At 38.7% G+C, this 16,644-nt stretch overlaps 2 protein-coding genes across 2 annotated transcripts; one reads left to right on the top strand and one right to left on the bottom strand.

Annotated features, from left to right (window-relative positions):
- The first annotated feature begins 27 nt into the window (after positions 1–27).
- Positions 28–6,614, top strand: LOC110001458 (dihydrolipoyllysine-residue succinyltransferase component of 2-oxoglutarate dehydrogenase complex, mitochondrial). The gene is made up of 15 exons (XM_020656948.3): positions 28–160; positions 1,727–1,760; positions 2,511–2,553; positions 2,823–2,887; positions 2,969–3,043; positions 3,124–3,179; positions 3,284–3,392; positions 3,722–3,862; positions 4,004–4,077; positions 4,234–4,331; positions 4,456–4,586; positions 4,746–4,819; positions 4,924–5,007; positions 5,126–5,293; positions 5,535–6,614. The coding sequence occupies exons 1-15, from the start codon at positions 98–100 to the stop codon at positions 5,667–5,669; spliced, it is 1,350 nt and encodes a 449-aa protein (XP_020512604.1). The 5' UTR covers positions 28–97; the 3' UTR covers positions 5,670–6,614.
- A 2,312-nt stretch (positions 6,615–8,926) lies between these two features.
- On the bottom strand, positions 8,927–14,869 carry LOC110001450 (leucine-rich repeat-containing protein 74A-like). Its single transcript, XM_065964121.1, has 13 exons — positions 14,791–14,869; positions 14,527–14,687; positions 14,154–14,261; positions 13,924–14,017; positions 13,755–13,804; positions 13,536–13,617; positions 12,802–12,887; positions 12,514–12,708; positions 11,981–12,076; positions 11,770–11,898; positions 11,516–11,620; positions 11,331–11,416; positions 8,927–10,715 (listed from the first exon to the last, which is right to left on the bottom strand). Exons 1-13 carry the CDS (start codon positions 14,867–14,869, stop codon positions 10,694–10,696), a joined length of 1,293 nt encoding a protein of 430 aa, XP_065820193.1. The 3' UTR covers positions 8,927–10,693.
- Positions 14,870–16,644: the final 1,775 nt, after the last annotated feature.

The following is a 16,644-nucleotide window of genomic DNA, read 5'->3' as shown; positions in this document are numbered from 1 at the left end:
CTCCCCCCCCCCCTCTCTCTCTCGCAGTGGTTCCTCCCACTTCCGCACCGCTCCTTCAGCCGCTGTCAGAAAAGGGACACAACAGCCATCAAGCGTAATGCTATCGCGGTCCAGATGTGCATACCGGACGCTTGGTCGTTCTCTGTCTGCAGTGAGTCAGGTAAGTTGGGAAAGAAATCACTGAACTGAGATTGTACACCAGCTCTGAACGGCTCTCACTTGTTAAAACAAGACCTAGCCGACTTAGCTGTTAGCTAGCCTAGCTTGTGTAGCAGGGCCTCGCCTACCAAGGACAGACAGACCCTGAGAGACCCTGAGAGAACCTGACAGACCCTGACAGACCCTGAGAGACCCTGAGAGACCCTGACAGGAGGCAGCGACTGCAAGTGAGAGCAAGTTTCAGAAGAAATGATATCTATAACCAACCAATTAGCTGTATGGATAATGAAAGGAAAGCTGATAGCATTACCAGAAAGTCAAAAACAACTCACTACTTAAGCAAAGAGCTTGTACCCCTGTCCAATGCAATTACCTTATTCTCATTTCTTTTTTTTAAATTCTACAGCATGAGGAAGTCGTGACAGGCTTAACTATGTATTTAATATAGATGTTGTTTTTTTTTGTTTAGTTTTTTAAGTCATGGGCTGTGTGGTTGGCCAGACAGAAATAGCACATGTCATGTTACACACGTGTGTGTTTGAGGGGATTGCAGTGTCACGACCCTCACGAGCTCAGCTGTCTTTCTTGCAGGTAATGCGGCTGAAACGTGATCATGACAGTAAAACATATTATCTTCACAGGGTTCAGCCACAACTACAGTTGCAAGTATTGCCATGAGATCAATGCCTGCCTGCAAAAAAAAAAAAGTGTCTTAAATACAAGAGTCAACAATAAACACTTTTAGCCATAACACAAAAGATATGCACAGTTGTATCCACGTCAGTTGTTGCTTATTACTGTTTACATGTCGCTTGTAACACTTTTATAAAATGACTCGTAAGGGCAGGCGGTTTCATTGAATAACAACATGGCTGTGGTTATCTTTGGCAACACTCATTCTAGTGAGATATCGCTCAAATATATTTGTTCTTTATTGCTTATCGGTTTAGTTTGAGGAGCTGGAATCAGTAAATGTTAATCATTATTTCTGAGTAAACCTTGTTTTGATAGATTAAATACTTATCTCAACTCTAGATAAGGAGAACAAGGATTTATTACAGAGTGACTGCATCTTCCGGTGGCATGATGCTGCGTGGCTGCACAGGCCTCCATCTACTGCATTTCTTTTGGCCCTTTTGTCTGACAGCTCCACCCTACTCTGGCATCCCACATCAGATGTTTTTTTTTTTTGTTTTTTGAAAGAGCAGTCATGTGACTCTAACAGACAATTATCAGTGTAAAAGCAGCAAGAACCAAAAAAGCCAAACACACGACTTGTAACACAAAAGCAATGTAGCACAGACAGAGCAGCTTGTCTTCTAAATCCAGTGGTTTGACTCTGGCAGTCGTTCATGTGCTCTTTGATCAATATGCCATTTGTAGGCAGAATTTACAATACATTTCTGGTGTTAAGTTTTCTGACACCAATGCGTTAAGCCATCTTGACGCATTGTGGAAAGAATAGGGATCTGTGTTTTAAGCGAAATGAATTGCATGATGGCTTTGGGAGATTCATCTTATCATAATTATTTTCTTTCTATGCCTGAACATTTTTTTTGATTTTCAGGCCAATAATGTGCTGGTCCGAAAAAGTGCATCAGGTAAGAGTGCTTCTTCATAAGGCCACTTGACATGACCTACCTCTATTTGAGGATCCCATTAAAAATGTAACATCTATAATATGCTTAATATTATTGGGGATGTGTGAAGAAGCTCTATGAGTGGATGGATCTTAGAAGAATTGGTGACGTCAGTGGGGTGTGAGATGATGTAGTGAAGTGCTTTTCTAATGGAGTGCTGGTAACCATAAGTTCACCTTGAAACACTGCCATGGCTATTTGAGAATTTTTATTGTGTTTAATCTAAAATTTGTGAGCGAGATTTTATATTTAAAATGTCTCTTTGCAATGAAATATTTTACTATTAACTGCTGCAGTCGCAACAGACGTAACCTACAAATGCACATTTGTTTGATATCGTTTATATGTCCTGTGAGCCATTTTTGATACTGAACGACGCATGAAATCAAGAAAATGGAGTTGTTGTTAAATATAGCCGCTATGCAGCTGAAACTCAGAGCAATAAGAAAATGAAAAAGTCTTAAAATACCATCAGTATTAGGAGGAACACCTTTGGAGGGTGATATATCATGTATATGAAAAATACTACAGCCGGGACAATTTATTGAGAAGGTTTGAGAACCACTGCCATAGGAGCTCACAGTTTAGTTCTGCGTTCAGAGGACTTCACTCATGTTACATATTAGAGCAACAGGAGAAACACATACAGCTCTTGTTTGAAATAAATCTTCTTTTTTTTTTCCCCTTTTTTTTTTTTTCGTTCATCTTAAGGCCTTTCTACCTGCAGCCAGCTAGTTTACAGGAATTCTCCGCTGTAAGTGTTCTCCAGCTTTGTGGTCTGTCTTTGAACGCCTCATCATGCTTAGAAACCCTTAATCACCACAGTGCATTGTTATGTGTATTATAAACTCATCTTTCACCAAACATGCCGTAAGGATAACGTTGTTTAATTGGGTGTTGAATAAAATAAAATAAATAGTTACTCTAACCAAGGCGTGCATTGATCATTACTGTGTGTCTTGACATCTTAATTTGATTTTGGGCTATTATGCGAGTTATTGATTGTGTTTTCTCAACCTGTAGATGTGAATTTTCATCATCAACGAATGTCCTCCACGTCAGATACTTCAAGACATCGGCTGTTCACAGTATGTATAACAACCATTTCCACAGTTTTGTAGTGACATCAACTCAGCTGAGTGTTGTTAACGGTGTTTCTTTTTGCACAGGGGATGAGGTAGTCACAGTGAAAACTCCTGCATTCGCAGAGTCTGTTTCAGAGGGGGATGTGAGGTGGGAGAAAGGTGGGTAAATTATACTCTACTGTTGTACTACCAATGAGCCAGGTGTTGCACTACATGCTTTACCATTGTGTTTGTTTTAGCTGTGGGTGACTCGGTGACAGAGGATGAGGTGGTGTGTGAAATTGAGACTGACAAGGTATGAACAAGAACCATCACGGCCTTAAATTACACAAGTATTTTTTATTTTCTTAAACAGAGACTGTGACTAGTTTTGCTGACATCCGTATTTTCTATTTGTAGACCTCAGTGCAAGTCCCCGCACCAGCATCTGGTGTCATTGAGGAGCTGCTGGTTCCTGATGGAGGGAAGGTAGAAGGAGGGACGCCACTCTTCAAACTCCGAAAAGGAGGTGTGTCATTACAACACTCATCATTTTGTCACCAATGGAAACAAACTTGTACAATCTCATATGCTGGCGTTGAGGCATTACTAAAACAGCACATTTGAAATATTAAGTTTTTTATTTTTAAAACCAAAACACATTTCTTTATAATTCACAACATAACTGCCTTACTTCCCTTTAAAATATAGTTAACAATACTATCCCACATTTTTGTAAATGAACACCTCTTCTGCGTTGTTCTGTGGTGAGTAGTGATACTACTTAAGCATAATGAGTCACTGGATGGATAATAGGACCATAACTATATTTGTATTTCTTTACTTCTTTTTCTTCAGCTGTTGCTGCCAAAGCTGCCCCCTCCCCAGCTGCAGAGGCACCAGCTGCAGCCCCTCCTCCTCCACCACCACCACCTCCTTCAGCGTCAGCCCCTGCTGCCATGCCTCCAGTGCCACCACCGGCTGCCCCAGCCAGACCCGGTGTGTGTTCCCTCCTGCAAAATGAAAATGTCCATGCTGCTGAAGGCATATTCATTATTTCTTATGCTGCATGTGTCTGAGTAGCACCCTTGAACTATTTATGGCCCCTTAATGTGACATTTTCTTTCCCTCTTCATCAAGTGTCTGCTGTCAAGCCAACCGCTGCACCTCCTGCACCAGCTCCTCCAACAGCAGGAGCCAGAGGAGAAAACAGGGTAACACACACACGTATAACACATTGACAATGTTTTAATCATATGTTGTTCTTTTGTTGCATAAATATTTAACATTTTTGTCACGGCCTGCCAAATATTTCTTAAAGGATACCCTTCAAAGATCTTTTAAATTTTTTTTTATCTCCCTCTGTTCAGGTGAAGATGAACCGCATGAGGCTGAGGATCGCCCAGAGGCTAAAGGAGGCTCAGAACACCTGCGCCATGTTGACCACCTTCAACGAGGTGGACATGAGGTGAGCCAATGCAGCTCCTCTAAAGAAAACTACAACTTTCTTAATACTTGTATTTGTCAAAACCCAACCTCGGTATGTCTACAGGCCTTAAGAAGTTATTCAGTACATCTTAACTTTCTTTCAGCAACATTCAGCAGATGAGGACGGTCCATAAGGATGCTTTCCTAAAGAAGCACGGCATCAAACTGGGTTTCATGTCTGTGTTTGTGAAAGCTGCAGCACACGCTCTGACTGACCAACCTGCTGTTAATGCTGGTGAGACGCAAAGACGTCCTTTCTGTTATTTTATTTATTTTGTGTAAAACTGACCCCCCCCCCCCAAAAGGAGCTCTACTCTCTGTAACAGCAGCAGAGCAAAATATCAATTATTTTTATTTTAAGCTAATGTAATCTTCAAACATTTTTTTACTTCAGTCATCGATGATACAACCAAAGAGATCGTCTACAGGGATTACGTAGACATCAGCGTCGCCGTGGCAACTCCAAAGGTATGACTTTTAGCTAAGTCATCTTCATATTTTTCATGACAAAGCTGTTGCTTTTAAATGCTAGGTAACGTTGAATACAACTGAATAAGATGTCTTTGTTTTAGGGGCTTGTTGTACCAGTGATCCGTAATGTGGAAACAATGAACTTCACTGGCATTGAGAAAGCCATCAATGCATTGGGAGAAAAGGTAAAAGCTGTTGTACAATAATAGACAGATATTACCATATTCCATGTGGAACAAAAAAAAACATTTGTATTGAATTGTATCACAAAACTTTGGGATCTGTTTGTATCTTGTGACTCAGGCTCGTAATAATGAGCTTGCTGTGGAAGATATGGATGGAGGCACCTTCACCATTAGCAATGGTGGTGTGTTCGGCTCCATGTTCGGCACGCCCATTATCAACCCCCCTCAATCTGCCATCCTGGGCATGCACGGCATCTTTGACCGACCTGTAGCTATCAATGGCAAGGTAAGAGCTGAGTCTCCATACATACTGCTGGAAAAACTTCTCCAGCATCCAAAGGTTTAAGCCAGCTTTGTTTGTGTGGCGCATTAAAGCGTGTAAAGGATATTAGCATTTCTACAGCATTAGCAAAAGTTTTAATGGTGAAAAAAAAAGTAACAATAATAATGTAGGATTGATCTGCTTGTGCTTCAAATATGACTCACTCAACTCTGAGCAAATAATAAATCAGTTTGTGTTCTGGCAGGTGGAGGTCAGGCCCATGATGTACGTGGCACTGACATATGACCACCGACTCGTCGACGGCAGAGAGGCGGTCACTTTCTTACGCAAGATCAAAGCGGTGGTGGAAGATCCCCGCGTGTTGCTTCTGGACATGTGATGTTTCTTCCCACACATTACTATTATTTAAAGATAGTTCAGCTGCAGAAAGTTAACTCCATGTCACATGAGACCGCCTACATAACCTCTGTTGTCCTTTAATGGTTCAGTCAGACTTCATGTACAGCTTAAATATATATCACATTATCAGAAAGTTACCCCAAGATGATGCGTCAAATGGGCCTTAGCTAAATTAAAGCAGATTGCTCTTTGTCTTCTATCTGTTTCTTATTGCTACATTGGAATTCAGCAAAAAAAAGTATTTACATTATACAACCATTGACAGAAAACTTGTACGGGTTCAACTGTTAAAAGAGACTCTCATATAGATAGTAATCACTGCATGCAGTCGTGTAATAATGAAAAGAAATGGCTTTTTCAGGCAAAAGTTGGCTACATGACATTCAGTCTGCTCATTAGTCGGTGCTGCTGAGCCACTTTTTCCACCCCAGTTCAAATTAATTCAAGATGTTTTCAATGTTAAGTCAAGATGTTTTCAATGGGAACACAGGATTTAACAAATTCCTTGGTTTGCTGCTAGTCCTCGTTACTAGAAACAGTCTGAAAAAAAATCCACAGCGTGTCTGACTAGCTCAGTTATATTCCTGCTTCACCAGTCATTCTTGTCCTGTCTTTTTAACATTCGTTTCAGCCTTTCTTTTCCTTATCGCAGAGGTTCTCAGTTTAAAGGAACATTGTGAGCTTTTAGTCAAACAGACACATGAATTCACTTTGGCAGAACCTGTTCAAAACAATTTTTGTTTTTGTAATGTATAAACAGTGTATTGTTACTTAACGGGCAATATGTTGGGAGTAATGTTCAAAACGCACAATTCTGCTTCAGGTCTTTATGTTGAGCTCCGATGCTCCTATATATAAAATACTTGTATCTATTTAAAGAACCAATTTTAAACATTAAACATCTCAAGAGTTTTATGTTCTTAAACGTGTCTCGCAACTTTAATTTGTGCAAACGGTCCTTGCTGTATGACTGATAGCCCATTAATGAAAAAAAACTGGTCTATTTCTTTGACAACATAAACAATCCATTCATTTGAAGAAAATCTTGATAGTTAAAAGGTTTCAGTTGCATTTGAAGGGTAAAGGTTAAAACCTGATTTTGGTTATCGCATTTCAGTTTAAGCTTTTGTATTCTTTTTTTATGTCCATAAATTTGATCTCTTCCTGTTTTAAATAGTTGTTCACAGGAAATGTCCTATCAGGTGCTGGGAACCTGTTACTGGCTTTTTATTAAGGTTTTTTGATAACAGACCAAACAATCATTTATCTCGCCCCTTATTGTTGAGAACATTTTAGTTGGATGCATCTCAGTGATGCTTTTTATCATACCATACGTACACTATACCAGACAAACTGGTACATGGACATTTCAACGTCCATGTACGTAATGTAACCAACGTAACCTTCTAAGTTTAGACTTTAACTTGATCATATTTCCTCCTGTTTTTAAAGACAAAATAAGACCCTGAGGCTGAGGCAGGGAACGTCTTAGTGGTCCACCTTGGCCTAAGCATTTCATCTCCTGCCAAGTCTATTGAGCGCCTGAATTCTCTGCTCCCCATGAATCCGAGCCAGAGACCGATCTTCAAAGCCTCATTAGCCGGGCCTGCCGCTCGGCTCTTGAGAAGATCCAAATAATGGGATCATCTCTGACAAAGTCTTGAGGGTTGATCGGCCCTTTCTGCCACTTCACAAACACAGGCTCGAGTGTGTGCAGCTGTGGATGTTACCCCTTCACTATTTCTGTTTACTTTAATAATCACAGGGGACAATGGGTCCTAATGTACGTCTTTGTGTCTCTGCCAGCACTCCCACAAATGTCTGAACAACAATGTTTGGAGGAAAAAAAAACACAATTCATTATGAGAACACAGAAAACCCAAATATTAGATTACCATGAGAATACTGGGCGTCCTAATGGGCCTGAATAGAGCTTACAATGGTACAAGGGTCCCTTTAATTGAATTGTTTACTTTTATTACCGCTCAAGATTCCATTAGCGCTTTCCAGATCATGTTAATTGGCCGTGTGTGCCAATGGGTGCATAGATATCTGAAGGGTTTGTTGGCAGGTTTTTGTTTGTCTTCAAAATTTGGCCAAATCTCTGAATTCCCAATGGGGACTGCTCAATAAGATGTGGGTTTCAAGTCTTTGTGTTGGTTCAGATGAAAGATGGCCCATTAGGAATTGGCAGCTAGCTGTTTGTTTTCATTAAGCCACATCAGAGAGATAATTTACCTAAATTATTCTGTTATTTTTTTTCTTTTTTTTTAAATAGATAATTATATCATTCATTTTGGAAACATCTGTATTTTAGTCCTGAAAAAGTCTGTTTGAATCAAACCTTTAATGTTTTAATTCTCAATCACTTTTAAATGACAGAGAGAATCCTGCTTTGGATTCTAATTAGGCATTAAAGTACTCTTTTTGTTAAACTTTTTCATGTTTTGTTGAATGAAGCACATGAATGAATGTGCAAACTAATGAATAACTTCCATATTCTTCTAGTTATATCGTATGATTGTGAGATAGTTGCATCTTTTTCTGTGTATTCATCCTTTAAGAACATTGTCAACAGACTGCTAGATAGAATGACTGATGGTTTTATTTGGTTAAAAGTTATTGGTAATTGATTTCTGTTTGTTGTCTAATCAGATATTGACTGAAAAGATAAAATGTTTCATTAGTTATAGTTAAATAAATATGCTACATCTTTAAAACAATTCATGTAACAGAAAAACATCTAATGAATGTGAAAAGGAGTTCCTCCACTTAGCATGAGTTAGACAGCCTTGATAGATTATAATTTCTTCATTCAGTTTTGAAGACTGATATGTGATTATGTGCAGATCTATTTTTTTGTACTTAAAGCATGTTCTGCTTATTTAGCTTCATCACTCATTCTGATTTGACAGTAATGGATTTTGTGGCAAAACTATACTTTTTTGTACAATCACATTTCTGGAATTTGGATCCCCTCTCGAGGCTCAATCCCAAAATTAGCACCTTCCCCCCCCCCAATACACAAGGAACATTTTCAACCATCCACAAATTGGAAGGTCAGTGCCTCAAGTTTTTCTAAATGTATCATTTTATGTTCAGTTTATCAGCTTTGTTTCTGTTATATTAGTCTGAGACCAAATGTGTGACTCCTGCATAATGCAGGATCACGGTCAGGCTCCTGTCAGTTTAAACTGCTGAGCTACACCAAATGCTAATAGTCAAACTTTGAAGTTCAAACAAAATAATTGAAAATTAATCATTTGTGTCTTCTTTCCAGAATCCAAACACTGATCTTCTGTATAAGTGTGATCATATAACATGTTTTGTTTTGGATTGTTCTGAGATGGAGGCCTTATAGGTCTGTAACTGAGGAGCTGAAATGTGCCCAATCTTCATTTCTATACTTTAACCCTGATTACAAGAGTTTACTGAGATTAACATTTTCTCTTTAAATTTTCCAGTAAATTGAGTGTCCTTCAACAATGGCATTAATGTTGCACTAATGTAAAGGGACTTCTGTAAATATAGCCATGAGCCTCCTGCATGTTCAAGTTATTAGCTTTGCTTTATTTATACATTGAGAATGCCTGCAAGCTTTATTTACATTTTAAATGACCTTATGTGAATGTAAGAGAACAGATTTTTTTAAATCTGCAATTCAGATGCAGGAACAAGCAGACAGTGTTGCACATAAGGGTAAGAACTTTTTGGTCGCTGGTGGCGCAATGGTTAGTGCACACGCCCCCATGTATGGAGGCCATGGTCCTCCAAGCGGGCAGCCCAGGTTCAGATCCCACCTGTGGCTCCTTTCCCACAGGTCGTTCCCCACTCTCTCTCCCTGATTTCAAACTCTATCCACTCTCCGATCTCTTCATTAAAGGCAAAAAAAAAGCCCTAAAATAAATCTTTAAGAGTAAGAACTATTGTTTTTCATAAAGGAAGGCATGTTCTCATACAAGCATTGATAGGAAGCTGTGGAGGCACAGAGCTCCGGTTTACTGTTAGGAATGGTTGTACTTGATTGTTTGAACAATGCTTATTGGGCATTGACTGTTAGCTTTGAGTGGAAACAGTGACAGGTCTATATATCACCTGAGGACCTCACTTACAGCCAGTCGTCAAACATCTGGCAGTCTCTCACAGAAATCATTTTAATAATCACAATGATAGGAAAGCGCACAATGTGCCACCTTGGAGTTAAAAAAAAATGCATAAAGCTCAACTGGATGTAAATTTAAAATCCTAATGATCCAACATATGATTGTGTGAGAGGGTGCTACGTTTCATCATCTTCTGTGTGGACACCTGACAGAAACACATTATACTGTTTATTATCACACCTTGAGACAATTCATCAACACTCTCAATAATCCGGATCTGTGCAGGGCCTGCATTAAGTAACCGTAGCATGCATTATTCATTCTGTTTCCTTTACAGCGCAATTCATTCAAAGCTGACCAATGTGGGGAAACAACTACCTGCATCTGGCCCTATTCTTCCTCTCCTCGCGGGCCCTTTGATCTAGATGCCAGCTCTCTTTTTCTTCGTCCTCTTGTTCTGTTGTCATACCAGAAGATTATTTTTGGATGGGGAGAATGAGGTGGAGGATCCGGCAGAAGCACAGACAGCTGGCATGCTCAGGTGGGTGCAGCTGTTTGGTGTCAGGGGTTCAAGTATTCACACGGGACAGAACTGGGACAGGACTGGGATGAGCAAAGAACTACAGCGGAAGCAGGGAGGGTAAGTGAGGTCGTAGGCTGCTATTTGTTCAAATCTGTTAGCTGTGCACAAAACCCATGGGTTTGTGATCCCAGGTCCTCTTCCTATCAAAGATATTTCTGAATTTAATATATAAATTAATTTGACTTTTGAGAGATTTGTATAACAAAAATATAAGAACTACCTGAAGTTAAATATTGCTGGAATATATCAAACTGAATCAGATAACAGATCACATGAACCTTTATTTGATGTTGCTCCATGGTTGAACCAAATCCTCATCTAAGACAGCTCAGCAAACTGACTGCAACAAAGAGGGAAAGCTAAAGTCAGGTCTTTGTTTTATACAGTTTATACATACGTGGCTGCTTTGGGTTAAAAACAGAAGTTCAGAGAATGAGTGTGAGTGTTTATATGTTCACTATGATTTGGTTTTAAAAGCATCCTGGATATGTTGTGCACATAAAGCTCACAAATTCTGGATAAGCTCCAGCCCTTATCCTGGTTTAGATAAAAACCAGTTTAGTGTGCATGTAAACACCTTATGTATGTTCCTGAACAGTGTTTGCCGGTACAGATCACAGCAACTGAGATGATGAGAAATCAGGACACAGTTGCAAACAGATCAGTAACCTGGACACTGTAATCATCATGTCAACAAGGCAACAAGAAAGTTTCTCAAGTTCCATTTAAACAGCATTTCAAATCAAATCAAATCCAGGATAAGGCTCCAAACAAGGAAACTAACAAGCATCTAATCAAGCCAGTGTCACAAAAATGGCAAAGGAGAAGTTCCCAGATCATTTCAACTGAGCACACTCTGTTGATAGAGTTGTGTTTGAAAGCTCAACAGAAAAGATTTTCATTTGACCTCTAGTTGTAATTGTATTATTCTACACACACCAGTTCACACACTAACCTGTAGAGGATGGTGGCTGTGCAGTCTTTATCAAACTTCCTTATCAACCACTCAAGCTGTCTCTGATCCAGAGGTACATTAGCTTCCTGCATGCATGGAAATATTATTTCCTCCAAAGCTCACCATAACAAACTGAATACTTCAGCTAAGTGGAGTATCTTGTGTTTACTACTTATTATCCTGACCTTCACAGCCTTTCTAAAGGTGGACGTAGAGATAGTCTTGGCTCCGTCTTCATCTAAGGCCTGGAAGAAGTCTGTGACGCTCTTATTTTGTGCTTCAAAGAATTTCTATGAAAGAATCAATGTTTTTTGTATTTTATCAGAAAACAGAAAGTACAAGTTCATACATGAATGATCTATTTAGGAAATTTTTTGTAACGTCATGTGTATAAAGATTCAGTCTGTCACCAGATTTCTCTTCCTTGATGATCACTGACCTGAAAGATCTGGAGGGCCGATAAGTTCCTGCTGACAGAGTTCATGATGATGAACCGAACATCTAGAGCAGGGCGTCTTTGATGGACCACTTCCAACAGCTCCAAAAAGTCTTCATTCACAAAAACAGTCTACACACAGGCAATATATATTCATCATGTAGTCAAAGACTTAAGATTCACATATACGCTCAATTTTAAACATATCACTTACAGAAATATCAATCTCCTCCACTGCTGATTCCATGTTGTTTTTCATTGTTTTCAGCAGCGTAAGAGCTCCGGTATTGGTCAGGAGGTTATGGGAGAGCTGAACATAATAAACACAAAAATATCATCCTGAAAGAATCAACAGTTAAGTAGGATGCAAAACATTCAACAGTCAAGTTTATTTCTATCGCACATTTCAGCAAAAAGGCAAAACAAAGTGCTTCACAAAAGACATCAAAATGACCACAACGAAGGGAAAATAAAAAAAGTCCCCAAAACACTGTTAACAATCATAGAGAAGATTAAATATGACAATGTGTTAACAAATAACATCCTTAAGAAATAAGGCATTCAGCTAAAATAAGAAATAAAAGTATAAATTAAATAAATAACCTCACATTTGAAATGTAGTGACGTTATCCGCTCTGTGCGTCTTTCAATGTTACACTGCTGTGAAGACTTCAGAGCAAAATGCTGATGCTCAAAACGCAACATCAAATCCCAATGTTTTGAGGTATCAGTATTTCAAGCTCTCACCTTGAGGACCCTGAGGGTGTCATTGGTGGCGAGGCCCTTGCAGAGCAGCATCGCAGCCTTATCGTCTAAACGGTTACTGCTGAGGTCCAGCAGCACCAGCGTGTGGTTGTGTTTTAGCGCCTGACCCAGTGACTCTGCCTCAACCTGTCTAAAACCGTTCCATGACAGCTGGAGCTTCTTCAGAGTTGAGTTTTCCTGAGGAGAAGAGCAGGGTGAGGGTGAGGGTGAGGCAATGATACGATGCAAAAACAAGGCATGTAATAAACACTAGAGCATTTTGTTTGTCACCTTCAGGCCAGCACTTAAAGCCACTGCACCGCCCGCACAAAGGTTATTCCAGCTCAGATTTAGGACTTCAATACCTACGTTTGTGGCTATAAGGCAGGGAATCAAAGGTTACAATATGTTCAGAACTTCAAGCCAGAAACATCACATGAAGACTTTCACAGTCAAAGTGGGCTATATTTAGCTAATAAATCACTCACCACAACTCTACTACTCTATAAATCTACATGTATTTAATCTAAACTGCAGTTACCCTTAAGATATTCATTTTCACCCTGGATTATATCACACATTTTGGAAGATAAAGACACTGACAGTGACCAAGATACATTGAGTGTTAATTTAATTAGCCAAACTAGTTAGCTTCCACTGGCAGAAATACAAACTTAACAGAACAGATGGTCTTTAAAAGCCACAAAGTTTGACTTTTTATGGTCGGTAACGCACCAAGAAGTCCAAGTCAATCACTGCCATGATATACATCTGATAACAGGCCAGAGGCTTGGATGCTGTTCCTACAATATGTCCAAAAATCAGTTGATGAAAATTCATTTCTGTTCATTTATTCAAGAAAAAAAAATGTAATAATTAATTTTTACTTTAAGGTCACTAATATCTGTGTGAGTCTTGTTTTGCATTAGTTCCAAATGTATGCGATACATTATTTGTTTGGTCATTTATAAATACGACATCAGAAGCGACGCACTCCAAATGCAGTTAGAATTGAACCTCTGTACCCAACATATGACCGAGGTGAACTCCTCCTATAACACGGAACATGTTGTGACTGAGGTCCAGCTCCTTCACCACGTAGTCACCCTGAGAAGAGAGAAAATGTTGAGCTAAAGCTTAATGTATGATGAGACAGCTCCCTCTTGGAATATGTCCATGGAAATTGTTAGGAGCGTGAATGGTCATTTTCAACATGGTTTGAACACTCAATTCTTTGAACTGACCTTTAAAGCATCCGCAAAATATTTAGCAGCAGAGTCATCAAAATGATTTCCTAAGAGGAGGAAGTAGGGATGTATTTCATTTGTTAAACAATTATAAAGCATTGCCAATTAATCTATTTTTCCAAGCCAGGCAAACATTGCAAAATATCTTGATAGGTAAAAGACTCACCTGATAGTTTGATGGATTTGATGTAGTAATTGTCCAACAGCATTTTGGAAATGATTTCCGCTCCTTCATGGTACAGCTGGTTGTTGGAAAGATTCTGAAGGAAACACATGGAGACAAAAATATTCTAATCTCAAAGACATCGCTCCTTTTGCAGATCAACACAAATACCATGTTACCTGGCTTCTATGTACCAGGCAGATTTTTCAGTACTGATGTATTATTTTACTTACAATACTCTGAATGGTCATGTTTGTTTGAAGCATCTCCATTAGGTAACGTGCACCCTCTGCATGAAGATTGTTGTCCTCTAGCTCGAGATGCGTGATGGTATTGTCAGTCTGAATCATTAAAAAGACAAAAAATAGACTTCAGATAATTGAAACAATTCCAGGCCCAATCTCTCTTCTTATCGTATGTCTTTCTTTATAAACTCTATGAGAAGTTTAGAGAAAGAGAAACCTTCCCGGACTAACCTAACTTTAGTCAAAGTCAAAGTCAAAGAAGATTTTTTTTTTAGAAATATTTTAGCCATTCAGTTGTGTTCCTTTATTTTGTACGTCTTTTTACTGTATTAAAGAGAATGAAGACATTTGATGTCCCTACTTGCAAGACTATGGCCAGAGCTTTGGCCCCCTGAGGTCCCACACCATAGTGGTTCAGATTGAGATCTGCTTCAACCAGGTTGAGAAAGGATGAAACAGGGATGGCCCCTGTCTGCCGGCAGGCCTGCAGATACAGCTCAGCAGGAGACAAACTCTGGGCTTCTGAAAGCAAGTGGGAAAAATCCAAAGAAAATGAGAAAAAAAAATGAGGAGGTCCCAGACTAAGCATCCATTGTTATTTAACTGTATGATCTCTTTAACCTACTTTCTGTCTCTAGGTCAGTGTCCCACTCATCACCACTGACAGTCACTGGACCCTGGGTCGGCTCCTGAACCTGATCCATCAGCTGCTGTCCGTTCTCTTTTTTACTGGAGAACTACACTGTCTCTTCACGTTGATCCATCCACCACAAGATCCTCACAGTATCACCTGGACCTGCACTGCAAACCCCAGAGGAGAGAGGTGAGGCTGTTAGCTAAAGAAGAACTAGTAAACAGTGTGAAGTAGCTTTACTTGAATAAAAGTTCAATTTACTCATAGATAAAAGGTTTGTAGCAGTTGACATGTCTTTATCTAAGCTTTAAGGTTGTGGAGTGGTGGAGAGTAGGATCAATTACTCAAATAATGTACTTAATTACGATTAAGGGAACTTTTACTGCAGTTTTTCAATATGTCATACTTAAACTTTACACTTTATGTTCAGTCAAATATTGTAGGCTACAATATATATACATTACACAACATGTGTTCATTCATTTACTTTCCGAGGTGACTAACATTCAAACTCAGAGTTTATAGGCTACTTGAGCTTCGACTAGCCAATTTCTAAATTATTTTGCACACTTTAACATAGCTACATCTTAGAAAATGAGTAGTCTACTATCACTGTCACCACTGTTTTTATGTTACAAATCAGATAGATACCGCTCTTGAAGCTTGAATGAAATGATTTCTTGTTTTTTTCTTCGACTCATTTTATCGGTTAGAGCAGTTTGACTAGTTATTATAAAGTAGCCTAACCAGTAAGTTATAAAACAAACATTCACCTATTCTTTTAACAGTTCCCTTGTAAGTTTAATAGTGGCTTACCTAAGCAGGTTTTGTCATCTCTGCAGAGTAGTTTAACCTGTTTCATTGAAACCGACGTTTAACCGCAGAAACAACCGTGATAAAAATTTAAAAACTCGGGAAAATTCAAACAGTTTGAGGTCGAAAACTATATATAAATAGCGGTTACATGTTTTTTTTTTCCCCAGCAACTTACCAGATATCAATCAGTATTGTGTTTAAAACCTGATTCAGTGAAGTTTTATCTCGTCCTCGAGTTGACTGCTAATGATGCAGTTCATAAAACAACCCGCTAGATGGAGCTGTTGACCGCAGTGTGAGTAGACCTACTACCTACTACGCTACATTCACGCACACCACAAAATAAACTTAATGTTTTGTTCATGTCTTTAAAACATATTAATTCAGCTCTACTTTAGGTATTAACAGATATTTAGGTATTAAGTGTTGTGGGGACAGCACTGTTGACAATCAGGTGTTCTTTGTCAAATCTTGACCACCCGAGGTTGATTAAAAAACGCTTTTTGATCGTCAACTCATTGATCAGGCTAATCATATCAGTACAAAATGGTGATTAGAAAGCTATTATTGTATTGTTAATGATGGGAGTCTTTCCGTCGATGCAATAATAAAAAATTTGAGGAAATCAAAACTGTTTTTTTAGGGGAAGACTCAAATAGAAAGTGTCTAGGCCTATCAGTGTCAGGGCGTAGTTATGTTGTTCCTGAAGTGTGAATGCTCTTTACATTCATTAACTACTTCTACTACTACTACTACTATTATTATTATTATTATTATTATTATTATTATTATAATAATAATAATAATAATAATAATAATAATAATAATAATTATATATATATATATATATATATATATATATATATATATATATATATATTGCATCATTACTTTCTACATGCTGTCTACAGCTTCCTGTTAATTCTGCTGAATGGAAAATTGAGTCCTGAACTATGGGAGCTGTTATGAACAATTATGATCGACTTTTCATATATTTGAAAATGATAGTTAAACCCTTATTTTTGGAAG

This window comes from Labrus bergylta, chromosome 15 (genome assembly GCF_963930695.1).
Source record: "Labrus bergylta chromosome 15, fLabBer1.1, whole genome shotgun sequence".
NCBI classification, from domain to species: domain Eukaryota; kingdom Metazoa; phylum Chordata; class Actinopteri; order Labriformes; family Labridae; genus Labrus; species Labrus bergylta.
Note: the sequence above shows the minus strand (reverse complement) of the source record. Positions and strands in the feature narration are given on the sequence as shown.

Coding starts and splice junctions, on each gene's coding strand:
- LOC110001458 (XM_020656948.3), top strand. CDS start 98: ATGCTATCGCGGTCCAGATGTGCATACCGGACGCTTGGTCGTTCTCTG. Junction 3,044..3,123: donor GGATGTGAGGTGGGAGAAAG/GTGGGTAAATTA, acceptor TGTTTGTTTTAG/CTGTGGGTGACTCGGTGACA. Junction 5,294..5,534: donor CTGTAGCTATCAATGGCAAG/GTAAGAGCTGAG, acceptor GTGTTCTGGCAG/GTGGAGGTCAGGCCCATGAT.
- LOC110001450 (XM_065964121.1), bottom strand. CDS start 14,869: ATGGATCAGGTTCAGGAGCCGACCCAGGGTCCAGTGACTGTCAGTGGT. Junction 13,618..13,754: donor ATTTTGCGGATGCTTTAAAG/GTCAGTTCAAAG, acceptor CTCTCTTCTCAG/GGTGACTACGTGGTGAAGGA. Junction 11,899..11,980: donor TGGAGGAGATTGATATTTCT/GTAAGTGATATG, acceptor GCCTGTGTGTAG/ACTGTTTTTGTGAATGAAGA.